Genomic DNA, 19,727 nt, shown 5'->3' with positions numbered 1-19,727 from the left:
GTAGCCAACGGGAAAAGGCGTCGAAAGGAAACGCAAGCAAATCTGAGCAGAGCGATACTTGAGTTGAAGCCATCAATTAACAGCAGCCACATAGTATAGAAAAGGCCATTGTCATGCAATAATAACTGAGTGACTGACATGGCCCAACAATCAGCAAAGTACTACCTTTAAGAAATTGGAATATTCTCATCAGGAAGGAAAGAGTTGGGTCCAAGCAGCTCTTCCGGTTTGAAGTAGGCTACACCTGTGCGGCTTACCCGATGCATAGCTAACAAACAGAGCAGAAAACATGGTGAAATAAGTGAATTCTCCACATATCCTTAAACAGAATTGGGTTGTTGATAGTCAAACTGATAATTAAACGCTACTTACTAGTAAAAGAAAGTTTGCAAACGTGCAATTATGAAGCAGCAGCGACGCGAGTCCTTTATCAGCATTGTATGTGTCCATGCAGGCTCAAATGGGCCGCCATGCACAGGACAGGTGAAAGGGTGCGTTCGATTTAGGTAGCATTCAATAAAGATTTTCATGTGAGCGCAGGGGCGGATCTACCGGGTGGCATGGGGTGGCAACTGCCACCCTAAACAATAGCCTTGCCACCCCGGCTGCCACCCCAGTTGGCATCTTTGTTTTGAAAGAAAAGTTGTGGCTCATCGGACATTTATGAGAGAAAGTCTCTAATGTCCGAGTGCAAGTGAATGCACCACAAGATGCACGTCATGTAACCCCTCCCCCGGTCCTGGCGCGAGAGTGGAAATATGATTGGTGGCGAATTCACTTGAACAGGGGGAACGGCGCAAAACGAGAAGCCTTTCGTTCGGACCCAAGCACTGAAGGAATGAGGTAGTTGCGGTCTACACTGACAGAGAAGAGACTGTCAGTTTGGCTGTACTCAGCATTGAATCAAAACGCACTAAAGCTGTTGATCTTAATACGTTTGTGAGGCGTTTTGCTGAACAAAATAGTAATCGCTGCATTCAGCTGTAATAGACACGTCAACTTGATGCTCTGCTCACGGATGACTCGATGAGAATAACAAACTATTAAGATGATGACCTTGTATGCGTGTATATATTTTTTTCTTTGAGGGGGTCTGCCCCCAAAAAACAGTTTTAAGTCCTGAGAAAGTAAAATAAGACGGTGTGTAAAACTTCACTGCCCAGCCAAACAAAGTAACCACTTTGATGTAACTAGGCCAGTAGGTAAGGACCTTCCACTGGATAATAACTGCAGCGATGTTTTAGCTGAATACACGTTTTTTAACCCTAACTGATGCAGTTAGTCACTTCTTTAATGTTTGTTCTTTCTGATGTAAAGTCAAGGTTGTAACTGTATATCAATAATTATATAATTACTTGTTTTTCAAATTTGAAGGAGGGTGAGCAAGCATCTTGATGAACATTCATCATTAACTCCTCCAAAAAATATAGTGTATTCAATAATAAATGAATATGTTAATCATAACAGTTCTTCACTATATCTGTAAAGCGTCTTTGAGCACCTGTAAAAACGCTAACAAATTAAATCTATTATTATTATTATTATTTATTAACAGTGATTGACAGCTGATAGGAATAATATCATTGTTAATAGTATCATATTAATTCAGACAAACATCGATGAGACAGTTAATTAATGTACTTATTGCAGCAGTCTGCATAGATCTGGTACCCCTGCTGGTCTAAGAGTGAGACAAACTCATTCAGTTATTGTTCAGTTAAAATTCATTAAATTACGTCTGCCACCTTATATGTAAGGCTTTACTGATGTGCCACAATAATATCACCTATGTGATTGATTTAAAATATTAATATTGTGGCTTTCCAAGTTAAAATTGATTGTAGGGTGTAACGGTTCACAAACATTTCGGTTCGGTACGTACCTCGTTTTTAGGTCACGGGTCGGTTCGGTACGTTTTTGGTACAGCAGGAAAAATTATCACAAAACATTAAATATTTTTTTTTAATTATTATTAAACTGTGACTAATGTATTCAAATAAATACAAAATATAGTAAAATAAACATTAAGGTGCAGCATTTCGATGAACTGAAATAATCTGTATTTAAACTGTACTAGTACTGAGCAGCCAGCTTGACATAATGACTTGCTTGTCATTGTATTTTCATGTTGTTCTAAAGAAAGATGAACTTGTCCACATTGCTTGCCGAAAGGGCAGATCTGTTGGCACTAACAATGTCTCCTGCTGTGGAGAACACCCTCTCTCGCTAGGGACAGAGGTAGCAGATACAGCCAGGTAGCGCTTTGCTACCATGGCAACATAAGGATACTTGGCGTTTGTAATAGCTTTGGCTCGGTCTGAACTTTCTGCGATTGGTGGAGGCTTAAATGCTAGCGGGAGTTGGGTTTGCACTGCAGTCTTTTGGTACCGGTGATATTCACGTTCGGGTGATGCCTTTTCAAATGAGTCTGCAAGTTTGATGTATTGTTAGCCGCGTAACCAATGTTAGTTGAACAATGCCGACAAACAGCTTTGGTTCGGTCCACCTGTCTTTGTCCGTCATCCTTGTACGTAACTGCGAAACCAAAATGTTCCCAAACCGGAGACTTCAATGATGCTGGAGGATTTTCAAGCTCAACTTTATCTGCGTTCGCCATTTCGACAGTTCCTCAAATTACTGACTACATTTGAACGCATCCCTGTGACCAGCTCTCATAGTATGCCTCTCGTCCAAGGAAATTAAATGATATAGATTACATCCAGAAAGTTGTTCATGTTCTCAATTTTTTACGTTTAACGCTATATTCGTTCGGTACACTCGTGTACCGAACTGAAGGGCCCGTACCGAATAATTTCAGTACGGGTACGTGTACCGTTACACCCCTAATTGATTGATATGATTGCGATTTAAATCAGCATATACTTCTGTCAGGGGATGCCACCCCTCAAAATCTCCTGCCACCCTCTTGCCACCCCATGAATATTTGTCTAGATCCGCCCCTGTGTGAGCGCAGGAGTCATTTGTTTTTGATGGGATAAAAAACAGAGGTTGGAGAAGTACTCAGATCTTGTACTTGATTAAAAGTAGAAGTACCAAAGTGTATGAATACTCTGTTACAAGTACAAATCCTGCATTAAAATGTTACTCAAGTAAAGGTAGATAGTATTGGCATCAAAATAAACTTAAAATACCAAAACTCAATTTCCGAATAATATATGATTTGTTTTGATTATGATTATTGATGCATTAAAGTGTTAGCTGGTAAAGGTGCAGCTAGTTTTAATGACTTTGTATACTGCATTGTGAATTTACTCCAGGTTTAACTAAAGTCTGATTTAAGTGTTGATTATAATCCAAATCTGTAAAGGTATTTAATATGTAGTGGATGAAAGTACACAACATACCTCTGAATTGTAGTGGAGAACAAAGTAGCATAAAATGGAAATACTCGAGTAAAGTACAAGTACCTCAGAATTGTACTTAAGTACAGTACTTGAGTAAATGTAGTACTTAATTACTTCCCACCTCAGATAAAAAACAATTCAATTATAAACCAAAAAGATAAAAACATAACTTGTATGGGTGACTGAGCGCAGTTAATAAAGTCGACTAAAATTATCAAACTAGCTAAGTATTAACTTTTAACCATTAGGGTTTTCTTTGGTACAGCACAGAAAGGAGCATTTCAATGAAGCCTACTTTATTTTGTAAGGCCTACTGTTTTTCAGTTGCCCCCCAAAGGGCTACTCACAGATACTCCATCAATCACATAGGGAAACTAAGTAATACAAGTCCTCCAAGATGATTATAAATATTTGCCTGTTTGAAACTGATACAGTGTCCGAGGCTGGGGTTAGGAGAGTGGAGGGTTGCAACCAGCTGTGCAAACATAATCTAGATGATTTATGAACCAACCTGTGAGCTGCTAATGCTCCACAATGACACTGGAGTCACTGCAGCTCTGGAGCCACGACCCACTGATTAACCACTGCAGCACAGACTGATACATGTACAAAGGCGTAGGTGGGTGGTCCGACAGACACACAGAGACAGTGCTTCTGCAATTTTCTTCCAATTTAAACAATGTATTATCAGTTTATCACACTGTTTACCACATTAATCTAACTATATACATACACTTCATTTCGATATCTGACAGCAAGCTGTGCTCTAAAATAATATTTTTAGTGAGCCTTTGGTTGTGGGTGTATATGAAGAGATAATCGTGTGTGCATACAAAGGTAATAGTGGATGCAATGAAATCTTACCTTATTTGGGTATGTGTGAGGTCACTCAGGTGGTAAATTGTAGGGTGAAGCACACTTTATATACTCAGGTTTAATTCCCGCTCCTGTTATATATCTGAACCCGAATGTAATATCTGGGGGTTAATATAAAAGTAGAAAGTTAGCGAGAAAAGGCTTTAAAATAGCCTTTAATGGTGCAAGTTTATACATGCCCACTAGATAGCAGAATTGGGTAATTTCTGATTTAACTAAAAGGTTTCTCTTTAACATTGACAGATGGGCAACCTGTGTATCAACTTTTACAATAAAAATGATCTAACCATACAATGTAAGTGAATAAAAGACAAATACATTAAGACACATAATATCATTTTAATGCAAACACACCAAAAACACCAAACAAAAAAGAGTATTCACTAAAACAAAAAACAATAGATACCAATGGAAATGTTGCACAGGGATAGCAATACAAGCGGATATTGACAGCATACAAATCTACAAGCAATTTGCAAATAACACACAACCCACCACACCGAATATCACCTGAAAGCAAATAAAAATATATATGTAAATGAAATATTGCAAATATATAAAGGACCACATGATGGCAGAATAGGACCATGAGTTGTTTTCTACAGCTACAGAGGCATTTTGAGTAATCTGTTGATCATAGAGGGTTATTAAAATCCTGTAATACTTAAGGAAGCAGCTGATTCTAGGCCAAAATATTTTTTATCCATTTCACACATTTCCCATTCACTCCTTGTCGATATCACATATGTGTGATTCAGGGGCCTGTGAGCTCAAACAGCTCCAACACTATTTCAAGGGCCAATTTTCTTTAAGTTAAGAGAACACTTTTTATAAGATCTAAAAAAAAGCCCTTTTGTTACATAATGATGACTTTTTTCATGATATGCATTTACAACTTTACAGAACTGCTGCTCGGAGCGTCATCAGTATGAATCCTCATGTGAATGTTCAGCTTTGCTCCGCTTCTGCACTGTTTTCCACAGACGCTGCATTTGTCCGGGTTCTCGCCTGTGTGAACCCTGAGGTGTAATTTCAAGTGTATTTTTTGAAAATAACTGTTTCCACAAGTGTTGCACTTATATGGCCTTTCACCTGTGTGGGTTCTTATGTGCTTTTTCAAAGTTGTGCTGACTGTGAATCTTTCCTTACATTGAGGGCATTGATAAGGCTTCTCCCCTGTGTGCAGTCGAGTGTGACATTTCAGCGATGAGTAGTCTGCAAAGTCCTTCCAGCAGGCGCTGCAGGTGTAGGGCTTCTCACCTGTGTGAATCCTCATGTGCTTCTGCATATTCACTTTGCAGCTGAATCCTCTTCCACAGGTGATGCAAACAAAGGGCTTCTCCCCTGTGTGAGTTCTCATGTGCTTGGTTACCGAAGACATCTGGGCAAACTTTCTCCCACATGATTTGCATTGGAAGGGCTTTTCTCCAGTGTGAGTTTTTATATGTCGTCTCAAAGCAGAACTCTGGACGAACTTCCTTGCGCAGTAGCTGCATTCAAAAGGCCTTTCCCCCGTGTGGATTCTCATGTGAACTTTTAAGTCACGGAAATGAGAAAATGCTTTGCCGCATTCGTCGCACTTGCAAGGTTTGTTCTGGGGATTTGGCTCAGTAGTGTCTGCTGATGTTGTGTTCCCTTTATAATGTTTATCTTGAGTTGTTGGGGCATGATTTGTGGTCAATGTGGGATGGACCTTGTTACATTTATTTGTTGGCTTTGGCTCAATAATTGCAGCTGATCTTCCATCACTATGTTTATTTGTTTTCTTTGGTTTTGGCTCAGAATGTGTACTTGATGCTTTCCCTGCATCAGGTTTCTTCTTTGGTTTTGGCTCATAATGTGTACTTGATGCTTTCTCTTCATTATGTTTCTTTTTTGGTTTTGGCTCAGAATTTGTAGTTGACAATGTGTTTCCGCAACTATTTGCCATTTTTGTAATGGATGCACCTTTCTGCTGCTTAGGTTTTGGTGTTGTATTTGTTTTTTGTGTTTCGTTTCCATGTTTTTTTCTTCTGTGGTCTTGATTATCTGTTACTTGAGAGGTGTTGGGGAGGAGCTGTTTGCCACTTCTCTGCTCTGATACAGCAGAGTTATTCCTGTCAGATTCAGATCTCACCCACACAATACGAATTTTGTCAAGGGGATGTTCCTCTGCTGCACTCTCCTGCTTCAGTACGAGCTGCTCTCCCTCCATGGTGCACAGTTCCTCCTGTTCTTCTTTAATCTTTGCAGGCTCTTGATCCAAAATGGAGTTCCTCTTCTTAATACAGAGCTGCTGATCAAGAAGTACTTCATTCTCCTCCTGCTTACAGAAAAGTTGCTGTTTGAGCTCTGGGGGAAAAAATAAGAAACATTAGGGATCGTTTTCACCCCTGTGTAGCTTTAAGATATGAATTAACTGTTGGTTAACCTATGACTAATAAGTATTTAACTACTCTGATAGTATATTTAGTCACATAGGCCTAGCCTGTAGTCAGCTCAACAGAATAAGCAGAATTAAATCAAAGCTTCACTTTATCTTAAGTTATCCTCTAAGAACTAATGGCTGGTGCTATTATTATTATTTTTATTTTGACTGAGAGGAGTATATCTGACTTTTTGGCGGTACAGAGCTTTATACGGATTTCTCTCATACTCCAGATTTATTTTCATTTAGCTTTCCTTTCCTTTTTATTCTATACTTCATATTTTGAGTTAAGTGGAGTAATTAGTTACTTTTAGGATTACGATTTTATAAAGAAAGATATGATCCATTTATATGTCCAACATTGTAGTTAACCAGCTGAAACAATAAATAAGTAATAACATTTATGTATATTTATGCTAATCTACCTCTCTGAAAGGGACCATTCTGTCTAAAAAGGAGGGTACTTAAGTATATTTTCTTGTTAATACCTTTCTACTGAATAAGCCAAAGTGAAATCTTGATATTTACTTTTATTTCTATTATTTACGGATATTTGTGTAACATTTTAAACAGATTTATAAAACAGTCATTCAGATTTGTGTCTGGCAAGTCAGCATATAAGTAAATAAAACCACACTCAATATGTTATTGAATAAGAATAACAGGAAGAACCTGCAACGCTAGCTAAACCCGGTAGGTGAGGTTCATCTTACAAATGTCAGAATTGTAACGTTTATTTGGCTTAATGCAAGTTACAATAATGTAAAAAATACAAAAGGACCTCAGTGACATACCTATCCTGTGTAGCTTTATGTCAGGCTTCAAAAGGAAATCCAGCAATCTGCGTTGACGGACGATCTTCTCCTCGTACACAACTATAGTGTGCTCACAAACTCCTAATATTTCCTCCACAGCAGCATTTAGTCGCTCGTTGATAACCTTTCTCAAATTTTCAACTGCAGACATTTTAAATCATTTAGAAATAAGGCTTTCTTGGCTTTAGCTCTGACACACTGTCTTCAGTTTGTCACTTTAACAGAAATGCTTCATTTCCTGCCAGAGCTGTTAATCTCTCTACATCAGAGATAATAAAACAGTGAGACAGGGGCAACGTCAGAAAAAGGCACATTTGTGCAACATGTGCCTTCCAGGAAATGTCAGTCCAAGCTGACTAAAACGTACAATGCAACAGAAAACATTACAACCACACCATTTTAGAAACAGTGCAATACAATTTATTTAAAATTAAATGTTTTACAGTATAATTGTGCTGAATGTGTTGATTGTAGGAATATGATTCACTTTGAAAAGTTATTAGATACAAGTCAAAACATTGATGCATTTAGAAAACAAACAAGCAAAGTTTCCTTTCTTAATTTGACAATAAATTGAATAATAGCTCTGATTAAAACAATATCAGAAAAAACAAAGGATAGTCCAGCAAACAAGCTGGATCATTTTGTTATTGTAACACCTTGCAACCGCATCCGACCAAGAATTGTGTTGACCATACAAATACAAGGATGTCGACAATTTTCAATAAAAACTGAATAAATATTCTATGAATAGATGATTGTCGATAAAATAGCACTAGCAGCTGAAGCAGCAGACACCAACAAAAGCTGCCCCATCATCAGCTCTAGGGATGCATATCGTTGCCTTTTTTACGATACCGATACATATCGTGATACTTTGAACATGTATCATCCCACAATTACTCCTATGAAGCGCTTTACGATATAGTTAACATGTCAAATGAATATTAAATTCAATTGTGGGACTTCTTGGACCTTTTAGTACTGAACAAACAATGAAAACTACATTAAAAATATGAAGAAAACCGATTATGGAATATCTTTTCTAACACCCGCCATCAGGTGTGCCACGTGAATAGCACATCTTGTCAATGCAAACAGACCGGTATAGCACCGTTATAATTAATGTTAAACCTGAGATTCGACTAGAGAACAAATACATAATAGAATAATGGTCATGAGATCTCGGCATTGCACAAACAACAAATCTCATCTTTAAAATCAACATTTACCTTCACTGGTGAGAGAAAACAAATCCCATCACAGTTCATTTGTGGGACTTTTACCTTTCTAGTATTGAACAAACAATGAAAAATACATAAAATATGAAGAAAAACGATTATGCAATTAAGCAATCATACACGAGAGGCCGTTCTTGAACGTCATTATGATTGCGATTCTATAACACAAACTATAATTGTAATCAACAATATCGTAAATTAATTTCATAATGTGGGCTAATTTGCTCCCAAACCTACACTTTCTGCTTGAGTTAATCTCCGTCAGAAAGTAGTTCCTAGAAAGTAGTTCCCATGGTAACGATAGCCGATCAATCGAACACTCCTGCTACCCCGCTTACAGTTATTGATATAATTATAGTAAATAATATATTATTAACCAATTTATTGAAAACAATTTATTGAAAACAATTCTTGAATTAGGCTATTTAAATATCTGAGTAATCACTGTGTGGGATTAGCGGAACAAATCAAATCAGGCTGTCCATGGTGCTGAAACATTTTGGGTTCAGAATGAAGGTGGATGTTCATGCTCTCCATGAACTCCATGCCAGACTTGTTTGCAGGTGGTGCTGTGGTGTTCACGGGTAGGACTACGTTATAGGAAGAGCTTTCCTCCAGTGGCCGTTTCATGGTGTGTCCCGGACCGGCAAAAAGCGCGTTGCTCCACATCTTTCTGTTGTTTAGAGATGGAGCCCAGTAGCTGCGAAGCGATGACTCGTTTTTATGTCTGCTAACAGTGTAACGGCTGTGTGTCGCTAAACATCGCTATGGAAACCACACGATGTAGGCTCATGGAAGTAGTTTCGGTAGGCTAGTGGCGTGTGTAGGCCACTGGATACTTTGTGATTAGGCACGTTCTATTTGATCATTGTTTGATCGTAGAATCAAACACGCCTATTGACCAATCAGAGAGCTTGCTCAAACCTATGTGTTATAGAATCTAATTTATAACACCCGCCATCACGGGCCATGGACTTACTTTTAAAATAAAAAAAAATTTACATTTTTTTTTTTTTAATTATCTAAAATTCTAAACGGATCTGATTTCGGTACGGTATACCGTAGCCACCAGTAACCGGTATTTCGGTAATACCGGATACCGATATGCATCCCTAATCAGCTCCCAGCACAAATAGGCTAAAACACTAAAAGCAGTTTGAAATAAAAACAGGTTCTTATTATCCAAAGGAACAGATTTAACAATGTATTCTTTTTAGACAGTGGGGTAGGTAATTTTGGAGAAACCAGCTCGAGTGCGCTAGGATTTGAAAATACACAGCCGGAAAAAATCTGCCACTTCCTTACAGAGCCCCTCCTCCAACACACACGAACGCGCACATGACCAATGAGGGCACGAGATAAGTTTGTGCACAGATGGAAGGCTGACAGGCAGGTAGGCCATCCAGTTACTTTAGCTGGGCCGGCTCAGATGATTGGTCGTGCTTCTTTTCCCACAGATGACATTTTTCAATGGATTTTTTGTCAAAGCACTTAAGATATTCATTGCTATCGGGATGTTAAGAGTATTCCATGGAATATAACAAAAAGTGTATCTCGAGCCGGTTTCTCAAACGTACCTACCCCACCTTTAAATGAAATTCCACTATGCACTCTGGCTGCAAGATACTTTTATCATAAGTTTGATGTATCAAATGCAGACATGTTTTTAGGCAGTGGAGCTTTGTGCATCACTGCGGTGTACCCTCTCGTGTTGGTTGAGTTTTAGCCATGTAGGGAACGCTTCTCCACAGGTACAGCATTTGTAGCCCTTCTCTTCATTATGCAACTTCATGTGTCTTTTCAGGTTTGTTCTGTGACCGAACTCTTTGTCACACACCTCACACTTGTATGGCTTTTCACCTGTGTGTGTTCTGATGTGCCTTTGCAAAGTTGTCGTGGTAGCAAATCGTACCTTGCAATAAGAACACACAAAGGGCTTTTCCCCCGAATGAACTCGCAGATGATTTTTGTAAGACGAAGAATCAGCAAATCCTTTGCCACATTTGCTGCAGGAGTAAGGCTTCTCACCTGTGTGAATTCTCACATGCTTTTTCAGATTCACATCTGACCTGAAGCTTTTGTCACACGTGTCACATTTGTGCGGCTTGTCCTCACTGTGAACACGTGAATGCAGATCCAGATTATACTGCCGGTTGAATCTTTTTCTGCAAACTTTGCATTTGAAAGGCTTCTCGCCAGAGTGAATCGTTAAATGTTTTTTCAAATCCCAACTCTCCCTGAACATTAAACCACAAGTGTCACATTTGAAAGTCTTCTCAACAGTGTGGGATTTCATATGAAATTTGTAGTTTTTGAAGTTAGTCATCACTTTACCGCACCTGTCACACTTGTACGGGTTATTATCATCCTGGATGCTATCACCTGATTGGTTCCCAGCTCCCTGATTGGGTGGTGAGTTAGAATTTGATGTTGTGCTTCTTTGGCTACGTTTCTTAACTTGTGTTTTCTCAGTAGTTGATGTTGTTTTATCATCCTTGCGTCTCTTATTTGGTGTTTTGTCAGTACTTCCCTTAGATGTTGTGCTTCCATCATTCTGTCTCCTTTTTGGCGTAACCTTGTTGCTTGTGGTTAAAGTTGTACACCCATCAGGAAGCTTCTCATTCGTTTTCGATTTAGAACGTGTAGTTGATGTTGTGTTCCCATCGTTGGGTTTCTTGCTTACTCTTAGATCAGGACTTTTACCTGAAGTTGTCGTCTCATTGTTACATTTCTTATTTGGTGTGAGCTCAACGGCTCTGGTTGATTTTTTACATTTTGTTTTTTCAGTACTTGTAACTGATGTTGTCTTCTCATTGCTATGTGACTTTTTTGGCTTAACACTTCCAGAAGAGGTTTGTCTCCCCTCTTGGCTTTTCTTTGTTGCTGTTGACTCACTAGTTCCTTTTGACTTAGGTTTGTTTTCATTAGATATTTCATTTGGTGTTAGCTCTGTGCCTCTATCTGTTTTCTTATTTGGTGTTGGCTCAACACCTCCAGGTGAGCTAGGTCTCTCGTCTTGGAATTTCTTATTTGGTGTTGGCCTACTTTTTCCTTTAGATGTTGCAACATTATCATTGCATTTCTTGTTTGGTGTTATCTCAGTGCCTGTAGCTGATGTTGTGGTCTTCTCGTTGCATTTCTCATTTGGTGTTGGTTCAGTACTTTTAGCTGATACTGAGGACTCATCATTATTTTTCCTATTACGTGTTAGCTCAGTGCCTCTGGTTGATAATGTGTTGGCATTTGGCATTGTATCAACATTTCCTGGTGAGGTTGGTCTCCCATCTTCACCTTTCTTGTTTGTTGTTGGCTTTTCATTTGAGGCTGTGATCTCATTATTACCTTTCCTATGTGGAGTGGTAGCTGATGTGGTTTTACCAGTATCTGGACTCTTTTTTGTCATTGGCTCATCATTTCCACTTGATGTTGTGTTGTCATTGATATGTTCCTCATTTGTTGTCAGTTCAGTACTGCTGGTGGCTGCTGTGTTCTTATCACCACATTTCCTATCTGATGTTTCCTCACTTCCTGTAGCTGATGTTGAGTTTTGGACTTTGCTTATCTCATTTTGTGGTGACTCGATGTGTGTTCTTGGTTTTGCATTTCCATGGTTACAAGCTACGTGATCTTGGCTTCCAGCAGAGTTGTGAGAGGGGAGCTGGTGGTCAGTGCTTGGTTCAGATACTGCAGAAGTCTCCCCGTCAGATCTAGATAAAATATCTTTGCTTGAGATGCTGGATTGAGGATCTTGATTCACTGCACTCTCAGTTTGATGAGGAACCGAAAACTGAGAGGGATCACTGTTGACAGGTTGCTCACAAGTTGAAGCTGACTTAGAGGCTTCAGTCTCCTTCTGTTGTCCAAGCTGCTGTGTTTCTTGTCTGATGCATTGTTCCTCCTGTTCCTCTTTAACAGGTGGAGGATCTGGCGGTACATGACTGGAGCTGGTCACCTGGTCAAAGTGCTGCGGCTGGATCACGAGAACCACGTCATCCTCCTCCAGCTTTTGGACATGTCTCTGTGGGAGCTCTGAAGGTAGAGGGAGAAAGGAATGGGACAATGATGACTGACTGTGAATAGATAAACCTATATTTAACTGTTGTGATAAAATAGTCTATAATACATAGAACATTTTGAGTTGCCCAATGAGGAGTAATTTATTTATTTATGTTAAACTAATGTTAACACTGCATTAACATTGATCAATCAATAAACATGTAGGCTTTTATTGTTGAAGCTGGTTAAGGTGAAGATAGTTCCAAATACTTTATATACAGTTTGGTAGATTAGTTAAAACATAGGGGTTTGGCCCCCTCGAGTGTGTCATAAATGAATCTGAAGAGTTGTCAGAAAAAAGTAAAAAATAACAAATGTACATTTTTACAATTCGTTTTGGCTTTTCCTTCAACTTTTTCTGTTTGTAAAATACTGGGTGAACTTAGTATGTTGAATCTCCATGGTTGCAGATGTTTAGATCAAACACTCAGGGAAACAGTCTCAGTAGTGGATTTGCCAACAACTCAAAGACATCCAAGACATGTCAAGACCTGCAGAACAATCCAAGGCATACCTAGTTTGTTGAACGATTATATCCTTAAGGTTGTATATGTTTGGCTTAAAAGCATAAATAAAGTATTTACATGATATTAAAAGCAAGGTATAGCTGGAAGTGGTCACAAGCCAGAAGGTTGCATAAAAGCACATCTTTAATTACACTTTGTATAAGGCTATAGACTATAGAGCTAAAGCTAATTCTCAGATTAAAGTATGTACAGTACAGTGTTGACTCTGAATTGTAGTACAAGCAGAAGTAACATGGGATACACAAGTACAGACAGTACTATGTGTACCTCGGAACTGCATTTAACGAAGTACTTGAGTAAACATATTGGCTTTTGTACATTTGGACAGAAAGAAGATTAGAGTTATGTCAATGATTGTCAAGCGTATTCATGTATTGCCCTTAGGGATTTGACAACTGCAGCACAGAGGGGACTTCCGCATGTTAGGTGGTGCAACATTAATTAAGATAGTATTTGTTTAAACATAAGCATATTAAAGTGTACGGACAATTTGTACGTGATTATGCGAAAGTATAATCTTTGGCATCTTTGTTATTATTCTATTATTACACCTGTCAAACTGGTTTGTCTGGCATGTGGGGCTCGACTTACAGTCTTTGGACTCAAAGTACGTGTTATTAAATTGCTCAAAAACGAACAGCCTTTAAAAAATATTAAATATTTGTCCGTACCCGTCCGGTGTAACTTTAACTCAGGTGTCAGCACGGCATCCAGCAGTCGGCGTTGACGAGCTATTTCTGCCTCGTAGCCTTCTATCTTCTTCTCATAAGCTCCCAGTATTTCCTGAGCAGCCGCAGTGAGTCGGTCACAGACAAACCGTCTCATACTTTGAACTGAAGACATTGTTGAATACAAATAAAGATGCTTTTTTATCGCTTAAAACTTCGTAAAAAACTATAACTCGTGGATGTGACGTGCGTGACAGTTTTCTTCCGCATGAGAAGTTGTGTAAACAAACAACATATTGGGGTCATACTGCCACCTGCTGCACGGGAGTGTGTCAAATAAGTGAGTGATTGTGTTTACATTACATGTTACTTGTTAGACGCTTTTATCCAAAGCGACTTACATACTCAATACTGTGGGCAATCCCCAGAGGAGCAATTTGGGGTGAAGTGTCTTGCCCAGGGACACAACGACATGCTGTCTGCAGTGGGGTTTGAACCTGTCACCATCTGATCCCCAGACCAAGGCTCTATCGACTGTGCCACACGCCTCCCCCTATTTGTGTAGCTTTATAAGTAAAAACTCTTCTTAAGTTAGCCAATCAGAATATGTTCCTTATTCTTTTCCTTGATTGAGTAATCATTGATTACAGTTTATAAGCAGTGTCTAATCGTTTCCAACAGTTTAATTTATCCATCTTTCTAAATGTACTGTTTATGGATCAAGGCTATAGGAAGATTTTATTATACACCTTTAAAACTTGTCAGATTCACTCAAGTGAATACTAATCATCGCTGCTATAAATATCTTAAATGCTGGCTTGTCAAGCAAGTATTTTGTGTTTTATATTAAAGAACTTCAAATAAATTATGTTTGAGCTTGGATTCTTTGTTTAGAGTAGCTTTTTGATCATAATATTGTAATGCCATGTAAACAGTTACACCTTGGTGCTTTGGCAATTGTCAATGTGTCAATTCAAGAGCCTAAGGAGGTGTTTTCAAATTGCTTGTTTTGTTTGACCAGCACTAAGAAATCCAATATATTCACACATCCACATAAGAGATGATGGAACAACCGAACGTTTCTGAGTGATAATTAAAAGAACAACAACACAATTACAATTCTTAATGTATTAGCAAAACAGTTGCTGAACATCCACAAGTCTTTCAGAACTCTTACATGACATTAAAGTAACTTAACAGTTGCCAAAGAAAATATAACTCAAAGGAAGAATAAGGGCAGAGTCAATCAAACATTCATCATTGGAGGCTATTGGGACACTACATACACAGACAGAAGAGTAAAATATTTGATGATACAAATCTGCATCTTGCATTTGTACAATGACTTCCAGCATTGAAATTCCACACATTGGCCATAAACCCAAAGAATACAATGACTAACAAAGCACTTATATACTAACAAAGGGCTGGCTTATCTAAAGCCAGTTGAGTAGCATTTGAAATGTTTGGCTCTATGAAACCTCATGTACTTATATGATTCTGTTTTCTTCAAGTTTGTATCTTCTTGGTCGAATGCACTTATTTGAAGTCGCTTTGGATAAAATCGTCAGCTAAATGCAATGTAATGTAATGAAGTAAAGTTGAAGAGGGATAAAGGCTGCTGCTTAGTTCTTCTGTTATTCCAAATGATGTGTCAAATGTAATGTAAGTGTTTTGCTATCTGTTAAATCAATTTACAGACTTGTGATGTCAGGACAATTGATTAAGCATCTTTTTCAAGTTTATTTAAGGGGAAATATTACAGTATTAACCCTAGCAGTAACATCTATTCATCTTTATTTACATAATTCAACACTATCAAATATATTTTTGCTTTAGAGTTGCAATCCAAGCTGCCACATGAATCACAAATCGTTCCATTTCTTTCACACTTGTGCATTAATATAATGCATATAAAGAACATTATATAAAAGGGCTTTAAAAGCATCACACAAGGCTCTGGGTAAACAGTTATTTGCTGCTTCGGGGGTGAGCTCATGATTAGAGGATGCAATTGTAAGTCTCTTTTGTTCTTATAATAAAATCTCTCCTGAAATATTGCTGTTCTCAGGCTTCTCACCGGCATGCGAACGGACATGTCTAATCAATGCTGAGCTCGAGGACATTGCCTTATCACAGTAAACACAGCTGTAAGGCTTTTCACCTGTGTGACTTCTTACGTGAACTTGCAAATGTTCCAAACGCCGGAAAGTCCAGTGACAATAGTTGCAAGAGTACGGCCTTTCCCCTGAGTGGGTGACCATGTGTCGTTTCAGGTTACATTTGAAGCTGAATCCCTTTCCACAAACTGTGCAACTGAACGGCTTCCGAGCACCATGAGATATCATGTGAACTCTAAGTTCTGAATACAAATAAAAGTCTTTACTGCAGCTGTTGCACTTATATTGTTTTTCACTTGGTTTGGTCCCCTTGTGTTTTTGATTTGGTTTTGTTGCATTTCTATGATTGCCACTTGTCTGATCTTGGTTACGTGTTACATGAGAAATGTGAAAAAGGAGCTGATGTTCACGGTTTTGTTCTGGTCCTCCAGAGCTCTCTCTGTTAGGTTCAGATATTTTTATTTTAGGTAAAATGTTTTCAGGAGGCTTTTTCTCTGCGACACTTTGATTTTGATCATGATCCGATAGCGAAGTCCATTTTCCATCATCAGTAAGAGTCACCATGAAGACATCAGTCTCCTGCTTTAGTTCAAGCTGCTCTTCCTCCTGACTGGTGCAAAGTTCCTCCTGTTCCTCTTTAATCTGTGGAGGCTCTGAGTCCTCTTGGTCCAGACTGGAGTTCCTTTCCTGACTACAGAGCTGCTGGTCAGTGAGAACCTCATCCTCATTACAGACATGTTGCTGAGGGAGCTCTGGAGGGACAGAAAATAAACAAAGTGCTGTCAGTGTGGTGTTAGGGAAGCACATTGCATTCAATGCTGGGCAATGGTGTTAAGATCAACACACGGCCACCAACTTTTTAAAACTATAACATATTTTAACAATGTGTATCAGGCCCGGTTCTACGGGGGTGCATAGGCATGCACTGCACGAATGTTATGCACCCTCTATTCAAAAAAGAGAAGGGAGCGAAAAATATTATAAATATAACAACAATAATAGAATACAATACAAATTTTGTCAGGTGCGCGTGACCTGCGCCGCTGCACGTGCATTCTTTCCAAAGTGCTTCCACAGCAGTGACACACATCTGTGGATAATCATGGATATATACGAAAATGGTTAAAACAACCATCACTAAACGCCAGCAACACTGCATCTACTGCAGACAATAGCAACAGGTCAGATGGGGACATTATGTCACCCTCCGTCGTGGACACTAACATACTGCCGCCCGACTTGCCGCCCCGAAGCAGCAGTCTTCGTCGCCCGAAACAACGCCGCCCCTCGGCGGGCGGCAGGTGCCAGCGGACCTCGGCAAAACAGAGCCTGCCCATGTATATCTAAACAAGTACCCGCCAGTACAGTGGGGCAAGATGGTCATTTTGCAGCTTGTGGTATAAAAATAGACAATGGCTAGAATATTCATGTAAAAATAGTGCCATATTCTGCCATGCCTGTAGAAATGTTGGGTCAAATAATGCATACAATAGCACAGATGCCGTCACCACGAATGGCTACAAAAATATCTCGTATTCCAAGCTAATCAACAAGCTAATGTTGCAGCTGAAATGTTCTCCAGGTCAAAAAGTCAACCTCACATGGTGATGTGATACATCAAGCAAAGTAAATATTCTCTTCCCAGAGTATATGATACCAAGGTACCAAGGTGATGATGTACATGGTTTTAATAATACGTTTGCCTTTCAATGTTTGCCATTTCAAACCATGAGCTGGTTCAAATCATATTTGCCTTGATTTACAATATGTTCTCATTTGTTTTATCAGTACAGTTTTGAAGCTTTTGTGCTTTTCTTTGCCACAGTCCACTTTGGACTGGATGAACTATTTCAGGATTGCACTTTTAACACACTTGAAATGTTCTCACTTGCTTGGTTTCAAAACATTACAAATGCCATAATTTGTTTATTGGGGACCATAAAATCAATGCTATTTTCATTGCTGTTGTTGGCCGCTATTGCTCTGTAAACCTACTACTGATGCACCCCCTGTAATCTCAGATGCACCCCAAGTCATTTTGTTCTAGAAGGCCTGATGTGTATTTTAATCGCTGCGCTGTGTGTATTTGAGATCTTTGCTGGAGATTTGATCGTGAATTAATGAACAGAATGTGGTTCTATCGTCACAATAGGATGCAATATTTTCAATTAATGCAGAATTGTATTTCTTAACTGGACGAGTACACACATGTTTTTATTGGAAATGAGTCCTTCTGTTCTATTTGATTATGTATTTACATCTGATTTCTTAATATAGATCACAATTAAATACCTCGTACATAAATTAGTAGAACATGGAAATACGTAAGGTATTATAGGTTTAAATTAATATAATTTGTATACATTATTCACACCCTACACAAAATATAGCTAACGAGAGGGGTCAACCATAATGAATCCCATTCAGATTGCTTGATAATGTGTAAGTACTTGAAAGGAAATCAAAAAAGTATTGTATTGTTTTTTACACACCTGTTCTGTGAAGCTTTATCTGAGGCTTCAAGACTGTATCCAATAATCTGCGTTGACGACAAATCTCCTCCTCGTATGCTGATAAAGCTTGAGCAAAAACTCCAAATATTTCATCGGCAGCTGCAGCTAGTCGCTCGTTGATAACACTTCTCAGTTTCTCAACTGCAGCCATTTCTACTGTGTGAAATATATGGATGTATGAAGAGACAAAATAAGCCAAACCAATTTGTGTTTTTCTCGCTGGCATGAACAACACAACTTCCGGTGTAATGTTCTTCTTCGTTGGTTTAGGGAGTCGTTCTGCACTGATAAAGTTACATTACCGCCACCTAGCGCCACCGTATAGATAGAATATATCTATTGATAGAATCTGTATCTATACGGTGTGTAAAAAACAATAAAATACTTTTATAGATAGAATCTATCTATACGGTGCTGCCGCCACCTAACTAGATTGACATTCACATTATCCCAATCTCCCACAATAACTAATAAGGGAAACAATAACATAAGCGCTTTGAGCACCTGTAAAAGCGCTCTAATAAAAAATGCAATGCATTATTATTATAGAAACAACATGTTCCCAAACACTTGTTCAGTAAGTTGCATGAATCACTTTTGTTTGACTTCTGGGTGAACCTTTTCTCACAAGTGTCACATTTGAAACGATTTTCACTGGCAGATCGGAAGTTAGCCTACTAAATGTACTCAAGTACTGTACTTAGCCTAAGTACAACTTATTTGGGATACTTGTACTTCACTTGAGTATGGAAGGCTGACAGGCAGGTAGGCCATCCAGTTATTTTAGCCGGGCCAGCTAAAATGATCAGTCGTGCTTTTTACAGTACGGCTTCCACAGATGACATTTTTTATGGATTTTTTGTCAAAGTACTTCAGGTATTCATTGCTATCGGGATGTTAAGAGCATTCAATGGAATATAACAAAAAGTGTATCTCGAGCCGGTTTCTCAAACTTACCTACCCCACCTTTAATATTTTAACTCAATGGTGACATTATTGTGGCACATCAGTAAAGCCTTGAATATAAATATATAAGGTGGCAGACTTAATTGAATGCCTCACTCATTATGGATACATGTGTTATTTCTGTGCCCCAGGACATCCTTGGTGTAAATTAATTTTGAATTAGAAATTGAACA

General features: G+C 38.7%; 3 protein-coding genes and 1 long non-coding RNA gene across 4 annotated transcripts in view; all 4 read right to left on the bottom strand.

Moving 5' to 3' along the window:
* The window catches only part of LOC117453182 (uncharacterized), a 69,593-nt gene extending 68,940 nt beyond the window's left edge, over positions 1-653 (bottom strand). Inside the window, exons 1-2 of the long non-coding RNA XR_004552844.2 lie at positions 373-653; positions 166-268 (exon numbers count right to left, since the gene is read on the bottom strand). This is a non-coding gene — a long non-coding RNA (uncharacterized lncRNA). The remainder of the gene's footprint in view (positions 1-165; positions 269-372) is intronic.
* Positions 654-4,560: 3,907 nt separating this feature from the next.
* LOC117452307 (zinc finger protein 260-like) lies at positions 4,561-7,752 on the bottom strand. Its single transcript, XM_034090848.2, has 2 exons — positions 7,443-7,752; positions 4,561-6,572 (listed from the first exon to the last, which is right to left on the bottom strand). The coding sequence occupies exons 1-2, from the start codon at positions 7,612-7,614 to the stop codon at positions 5,131-5,133; spliced, it is 1,614 nt and encodes a 537-aa protein (XP_033946739.1). The 5' UTR covers positions 7,615-7,752; the 3' UTR covers positions 4,561-5,130.
* A 145-nt stretch (positions 7,753-7,897) lies between these two features.
* LOC117452306 (zinc finger protein 37 homolog) lies at positions 7,898-14,766 on the bottom strand. Its single transcript, XM_034090847.2, has 2 exons — positions 13,959-14,766; positions 7,898-12,733 (listed from the first exon to the last, which is right to left on the bottom strand). The coding sequence occupies exons 1-2, from the start codon at positions 14,128-14,130 to the stop codon at positions 10,371-10,373; spliced, it is 2,535 nt and encodes an 844-aa protein (XP_033946738.1). The 5' UTR covers positions 14,131-14,766; the 3' UTR covers positions 7,898-10,370.
* Positions 14,767-15,076: 310 nt separating this feature from the next.
* LOC117452308 (zinc finger protein 135-like) lies at positions 15,077-18,839 on the bottom strand. Its single transcript, XM_034090849.2, has 2 exons — positions 18,568-18,839; positions 15,077-16,827 (listed from the first exon to the last, which is right to left on the bottom strand). Exons 1-2 carry the CDS (start codon positions 18,812-18,814, stop codon positions 15,989-15,991), a joined length of 1,086 nt encoding a protein of 361 aa, XP_033946740.1. The 5' UTR covers positions 18,815-18,839; the 3' UTR covers positions 15,077-15,988.
* Positions 18,840-19,727: the final 888 nt, after the last annotated feature.

This window comes from Pseudochaenichthys georgianus, chromosome 9, assembly GCF_902827115.2.
Source record: "Pseudochaenichthys georgianus chromosome 9, fPseGeo1.2, whole genome shotgun sequence".
In the NCBI taxonomy this organism is placed as follows: domain Eukaryota; kingdom Metazoa; phylum Chordata; class Actinopteri; order Perciformes; family Channichthyidae; genus Pseudochaenichthys; species Pseudochaenichthys georgianus.
The sequence above is the reverse complement of the archived record's forward strand: the minus strand, read 5'-3'. Positions and strand labels throughout refer to the sequence as shown.